Here is a 7244-nt window from a genome sequence, read left to right as displayed (position 1 = left end):
TCATCATAATGATATATAATGCCAGTGGTAATACTAATAGCCGTATTTTATGATAATGATGATGATTACATCAACAGCTACAATAATGACATTAAAATCTCACTGTGGGTGAAAAGGAAATGGGAACAGGGATGAAAATGTCCAGGACATGTTTGTCCATTTTGCATATATGTACCCGTTATATATCCATCTGGTGTTTTATCTTCTGGTGTTTTTTTGTTTCTTTTCCTTTCTTCACTTGATTTCTTTTTGGCTTACAAATTGTGTTATTAGCCCATTTGTAAAGATTACCATTATAATCTGTACGTATTAACATTTGATTTCCATGTTTTGCTCTTACTCACATTGAACCCGAAAACTGTAGCTGCTTTTATAAATTATATATGTTGGTGATGATGTACCACTGTTTCAATTTCATTCAGTGTTGACAGCCTACGAAGCCAAGTTGCCAAAGGGAACAATTGGAATGAAGAGTTGGAGGCCAAATATACAGGTCAGTGTTGACACGGGAACAACTTATTTGCCTGGAGACAGAATAGATCACTGTGTAGAATGACGCATGCATATAAACATGGGTTCGTTTTCAGTTGATCGGATTCACTCGTTGATCTGTATTCCCAACGTTTTGGATTCATACTTGATTTATAGTGCGGCAAATTGTTCGCTTGAGAGAACCCATTTCAAAACAGCGCCACCCAATACCATACTTTTCAGCACGCATGGATCTGCTTCTGAATTTGATACACTCCAAAATACACTCCATATTATCCCAGGCATTTATAGATGCTGTAGCAAAGAGTCTTTGAGTATAGAGTGACTTGTCAGAGCTCCTTATTCGGACACATATTTTGCAACCGTGGCGGTTGACTGAAGTCAAGTCCGCAGTTGTCAAAATGCCAATCCTGAAAGGCGATCTGTCCGTGGCACGTGTTGAGATCACTGTGAAAAACAAATGGCACACTCACGCACGCACGCACACAAACACACACACACACACACACACACATACATGCACACAAACGCACACACAGACTTCGTTTTCGCATGGTTGTATTTATTATTATTATTAGCATTTACGCATAATCTTGAAAATAAGCCTTAGGCGTTTACAAATAGAACACATGTAAATATCAAAAAGGAAAAATTGAACACAAGATACCAAACATCATTAAGAATTATTCATCCCCCCACACACACACACACCACACCACACACACACCACCCCTCCCACCCCCCTGATTCCCCCCACACATCCACAGTACACACAAGCGCATACACACACACAAGTCATAGCACACAATCATAATAGTACACAATCAGAAATACTAACAACAAATTCTGAAACATCACTCCTGAGGCTTTCCACCCTTTCAGTAAGTGTGTGAGAGTGTGTGTGAGCATGTGTTTGTATAGTCATGAGTTGAAAGAATGGGGCTCATGCATGCGCACACACACAGGCTTGTAATGAGTTGTCCAGCTTCTAATCTTGGGATTTACTATCTAGCTTGTACTTTTTAGGGCTTTGATTTATTACTCATTTTATTAATAGCATATCATCCAGTGAGTTCTTCAGACTTGTGGTGTGTTGTCCAGTTTTTGATCTTGGGATTTACAATCTAGAGTATACATATAGAGAAGAGATACATATATATATATATATATATAGATATAACCATGTATATGTACATGGGTTTCTGTTTTAACCAGCTTGCCAGAGGCAGTGTCAGGACCTGAACGCGAGGCTGTCCAGTCGCGAGGTGACCATAGAGTCGCTGGAAGAGCGGCTGGCCTCCCAGCAGAAGCAGTGTGAACGCAAGATTGAGGAGATTGAAGTGGAGCGCCAGCAGGATCAGTATGTGGCGCGCATGCTGGAAGATAAGTCCAGGAACGGTCGGGCCAGGAAGTCGGGGAACAACGCGAAACAACAAGCCCTCAAAGTCAAAAGATAGCAGACAGCGTGTTGTGGTTTTGGAGTCGGGGCGAATTAGATTTCATTTGGTGCCTTTAGGTTTTGAGTAATATATTACTTCTACTGCCCGTATGTGTTTGTGTATGTTTGTATGAAAGCATGTATGTATGTATCAAAGTATGCTTGTAAGTTGTATGTATGTGTATGCATGTATATATGCATTTATGTAAATGTATGTATATATCAATAGAATTGTGAATCTTTTCCTAGTTGTGATTTCTGTGTGTACTTTGATCATTTTTTCCTTTCACTACTAAAATGAAAATAAAGACTGAAGGTGAATTTTAGGAAGTGAGTGCTGATATTCATATCAGTTTTTATTTCTCAGTCGCTACGCCCATCCCAAGTGTGGATTATATTCTCTCTCTCTCTGTCTCTCACTCATACTGTCTGTGAGAACAGAGTTATTTTCAGACGTAGCCGTTCTGTATGCCCTTTTAGAGGTCCATCACAAACCTGGTGCTGTTGACTTTTTTTTTTCTTGTGTTTTGTTTTGCATAGATCTTCTTCACATGTGGACACTCGCACAGAGAGAAAAATAAATACAATTACTAATGAACAAATCTCTCTCTCTCTTTAGCCTGTGCGATCAGTCGTGACTGTGCTTTGGTAAGGTCGTTTGATATCCTTACTCCATATGGTTTTAAATTTTCATGATAGTCGTCGTTTTTAATGATTGACATTCTATCTGCCCACCAAGCAAACTTCACCATTATTGGTTTGGGCTGTCCCTCAACTGCACGCCCTGTTCTGAGAGCTCTGATGACGTCATTTATATTCTACACTTTGTTCCCGCTCACACTGTTCAGTGCGTCTAGCACAGCAGTGGCACACTTTTCATAATTTTCGTAACTACTTTGTTGCGGTATCCCGTACATTCTCAAATTGTCCCTTCATGAAAAATATTCCGACCTGTCTGTGTCAGTCTTCAATTGTTCGATTTCTGTTCGTAACTCTTGGACTGTTTGTGCGTGTCTAGTCGTTTCTTTTCTTTCTTCGTTCAGCTCTTGGTACACCTGCTGTATGTCTGATGACATCTTTCACTGTTTCTGCCACCTGTTTCTGGTCTTTCTCCAGTCTGGTGCAACAGCTGTTGATCTCCCTACACTCCTTTTTCACTTGATCTATCTCGTTCTTTATATAGCCTAGATCTCGGATCAGACCTGTTCATGAAATTCATTTTTCAAGGACTGTATGAGTGTGTTGTTTGTTGCATGACTGCAAGCTGTGGGTGAGTCGGACGTTCTTTCTTCTTCATTACTCAAATTGCTTTGTGTAGCTGACCAAACACACACACACTCGCACACACTATGTGTCTGGTTGGTTTCTACACCTCCACTGAGAATCAGCCTGCTAAAGGAAAACACTCGAGTTGACAGCGCACAGGGCAACGATGATCACAGACACATGATTCTCTCTCTCTCTCTCTCTCTCTCTCTCTCTCTCTTTCATTCATTCATCACCATTTTTGTTCTGATTTGTACCTACTATGTCCCTAGAGCTGTACAGCTAATGACATTAATCATTTCAGTGCTCAGTGCTCTCTTAGTTTCATGACATTGTATTATTTTTAATGTATGTGTGTATGATAGTTATATTTGGTATGTGCACGTACACATGTGTGTATGATGACTTCTTTTTTTTTTCTTTTTTTCTATATGTAATTTATTCAATGAAAATGAAACTATTTCATCGTATTGTTCTTAATAAATTTCATGCATTTATAATATCGGCATGGTGATCTTTGTAAAAGAGTTCTCTCTCCTTACTTCACTGCTCTCTGTGGATGGTCTGTCCTTTTTCTCTACAAGTGTCAGTTGCACTGCTTGGTTTTAACTTTCTGACAGTTACACGTGACTAAATGCCTATGCTGACCGAACTACGCCATTGGTCAGTTCCATACTACACACTGAGTAGCGGGTTATGACCATACTAGGCTCTTCCGTCCGAGCAGTGCAACGGGCACCAGAGCTTTTTCTCTCTCCCTTTTCTTGTTTCTTCACATGTGCAGAAAATCAATAAAGGACAAATTCTGTAAGCCATGCCATTTTTATAGTCTATTCCATTTGTCTGATCATCTCTTTTTTTTTTCTTTTTTTTTTTTTTTTTTTGAGATTTAATAATTTATTTCAAATATAAACAGAGTTATAAAGTCAAAAAAGAAGAAGAAAATGAGAAGAGAATGGAAAATAATCATACAAATTATAAAAAGAAAAAAGAATACAACAGAAATAAAGTATCAAGAATATAAATATGATTAATAGAACTCCAGGATTGTACAAAAGATTAATTGGATGACAATTCGAGGAGAATCACATTTATAAGATGTGCATCACATATATGAGAAATATTTGTTTCCATTCTGTGTCAAAAAGCACTGATTTATATTTATGCCATTCAGTTTTGAATTGGGACACCTTGTTCAGTTTTCCAATGTATAACTCTATTTTGAAAAATTTAACTGTTTTTTGGAAAATAGATTTGGAGGAAGTATTTCCATCTTACCTTAGAGAAACAATTTGGCTAACATTATTATAAAATCAAATATGTCATCAGTTCCAAAAATTACAGTATTACATGATGTGTTTGTGACATGCGCTTTTACATTTTTCATTCAACACTTTATAGGGCAAACCAAACAACTTGAAAAGCGTGAGAATGTTCACGACCACTAAAAATGTTCAATAGAATCTCTGACATCATCACACCCTACATGTTTGTATCAGTCATACCTATAGTATTCAAAACAACACTTGTAGCAATAAACCAAATTTTATTTATAATTGTTTTTCCCTTTTACAGTGCATCATTCATCAGTTAGAACACCATCTTGAGACAACAGCATGACAGCTTTCCAAAACAGAAATGTGGTCAAACCATATCAGCAAGTTCATTTTAGTTCCTTTCCCCCCTTGTGAATGTACAAGAGATTGTGAAATTCAAGCTGGTTTCTCCAGTAGAGAGCATGTGGTCACAGTGTTCAACTGCTTTCTTTTTTTTCCTTTTTATTTTTTTTTATTTATTTTTTTTCAGACTGCAGGTGTATTTGGTTTACTGTGAGAGTGGATTTTTCTACAGAATTCTGCCAGGGGACAACCCTTTGGTTGCCATGGGTTCTTATATGTGCAGTGAGTGCATGCTGCACATGACACCTTGGTTTATTGTCTTGTCTGGAAAAAACCCAAAAAACACCTAGTACTCAAGACAACCACTCAAGGTGTATTGGAGCAGGAAGTATATAAACCCCAGTCTGTGTTTGGGACTTATACCTGTAAACACATGCTTCCTCGTAGGGTGCATTAAAAAATGGCTCAGCTTTGTCAGTCACAGAAAAGTGCTCATGATGACTACAGCAGTTTTGGTTTGTTTTTTGTTTGTTTATTTTTTGACTTGTATGCACTTCATGGAGCACTTTTTTTCTCTTAGTAGTGCTTCACCTCATGAACTTCAGCACTGGCTGGAAAAAAAAAAGGAAAAAAAAAAGAAACCATGATAACTAGAAATAAAAAGAAGGAAAAAATCATACAAGCACGTTTGTTTTCATATTCATGTACAATTGATTTGCATGGGTTTTTTTTTTATGTTCTGTGTGTGGTAAAATTTGTCTTGGGGTTTGTTTGCTCTTGTGTGTTTGTGCATGTGTGAGGGGGAGGGGGAGGAATGGGGGGGAGTTCAAGATCAATTAAAAAAAAAAATCCAAACCATCCACACAAACACCACATGAGCACACACAAATCACAAAAGGAACAGAACAGCTGCTACTGATCCATCCATCCACCATATCCCTCATTTACTTTGATTCGTAATGACCATTTTTATTTTCTAAATCATTGTGATATTCATTTTCTATATCATTGTGATATATGTTCCTATATTCCATTTCTTTATATACATAGTAATGCACATTTTCCCCATCTAAATTGTTGACCTGTTGGATGACAATGTTTTTGTTGTTAAAGTCATTTGTCATTAAAAAAAAAAAAAAAAATTACACCCCAAATGTGAACTCGGCTCATGTCTTATTTCAGCATGACACCGACTACTCCAGCCAATCTGTTTCCAGAACATTGGCACTGACTTTATCTCCAAATTTTACGGAAACGCAGCTTATTATTGAAGAAAGACAAAAAGGAAGAAATGTTTCAAGGGAAGCTACTGTTAGCATCTTCCTGATTTGAGAGAAAGAAAGAGTAGCTTCCCGCCGACCAGTATTTCGCAATCATCTCAGCAATATGTCACGCTGAACGATTTCTTATTGGTGCGCGTTAAGTTTTACTGTACTACACTCTGAAATGAAGTTTTAAGTATAGGTGTATCCTTGAAAACGATGCACTTGGGAATGGGAACGGTTCCTTTTATCGATTTTGGGTAGAATTCTAGCGAATACTGAAATCGTTCAGATCTGACGGTGAATGGTCGGGTTTTCTTATGATGATCGAGTCCCCGCCCCCAGCCCCCCCCCCCCCCCCTCTCAGTCTCTCTCTGCACATATCTCAGTGTCTGTGTTTATATGCGTTCATGTGCTGCGTCAGTCGATGTGAAGGTGCGGTTTATGTGTAGTATATGTATGCATGCTGTGTGGTGTGTGTGTGTGTGTGTGTCACGGTTTCTATCGTAATTTTCCGGCCAAGTCGAACGTCTTGAATCCAGTTCCTTTACACAACCACACTCATCAGTGGACCTGTCGACAGTCAGTGAGACTGAATGTAAGCAAGTCCTTGAAGTCAGTGCTGACCGACTGACGGTTTTTTTCAGTCAGAACATCTCACATCAAAAGAAACTGAAAATGTCTGGACTCTTTCAATAGACATTGACGGAGAGAAGGGAAGTCACTCCTGTTAACTGTCTATAACTTCCGAAGACGATGACTGAGCATAGCGTGAGTCACGTGCATTTCGTAACGCCTGCCTGACAGCCTGCACTAAATTCCACGTGGTGTCTTGCAGTGAGGCACACTGCAAACAGACACTGACAGATGGCTGAACGTTCTCGTGGGCCCTCACAGAATCACAGAAATGTTTGGCTATAGGCTAAAAGCCTTTTGCCCTCATAATCAGTGTCCATTTATGTGCTTTTGGATCACTTGTTGTGAACAGACCCTTGTTTAAATCTGGCATAGTGTATACTACATTTATCTACAGCTCAATAAAGATTTAACTCTGTGGAAAATACATGGTCCTTAAAATTTTTGTCAATGTGATTTTTGAAGGCGTTTACCGATGGTGCATTGATGGTGTCATAGGAAGGGTTATTCCACAGATTCATATGATACGGT

General features: G+C 38.6%; 1 protein-coding gene across 1 annotated transcript in view; it reads left to right on the top strand.

The window, feature by feature from the left end:
- LOC143294068 (spermatogenesis-associated protein 24-like) overlaps window positions 1-3964 on the top strand; it is a 7469-nt gene extending 3505 nt beyond the window's left edge. Inside the window, exons 5-6 of the mRNA XM_076605485.1 lie at window positions 423-493; window positions 1708-3964. Coding sequence (XP_076461600.1) covers window positions 423-493; window positions 1708-1949 — 313 coding nt within the window. The 3' untranslated portion in view covers window positions 1950-3964. The remainder of the gene's footprint in view (window positions 1-422; window positions 494-1707) is intronic.
- Window positions 3965-7244: the final 3280 nt, after the last annotated feature.

Source organism: Babylonia areolata, chromosome 19, assembly GCF_041734735.1.
Source record: "Babylonia areolata isolate BAREFJ2019XMU chromosome 19, ASM4173473v1, whole genome shotgun sequence".
Lineage (NCBI taxonomy): Eukaryota > Metazoa > Mollusca > Gastropoda > Neogastropoda > Buccinidae > Babylonia > Babylonia areolata.
This window is presented reverse-complemented; position numbering and strand designations above follow the sequence as displayed.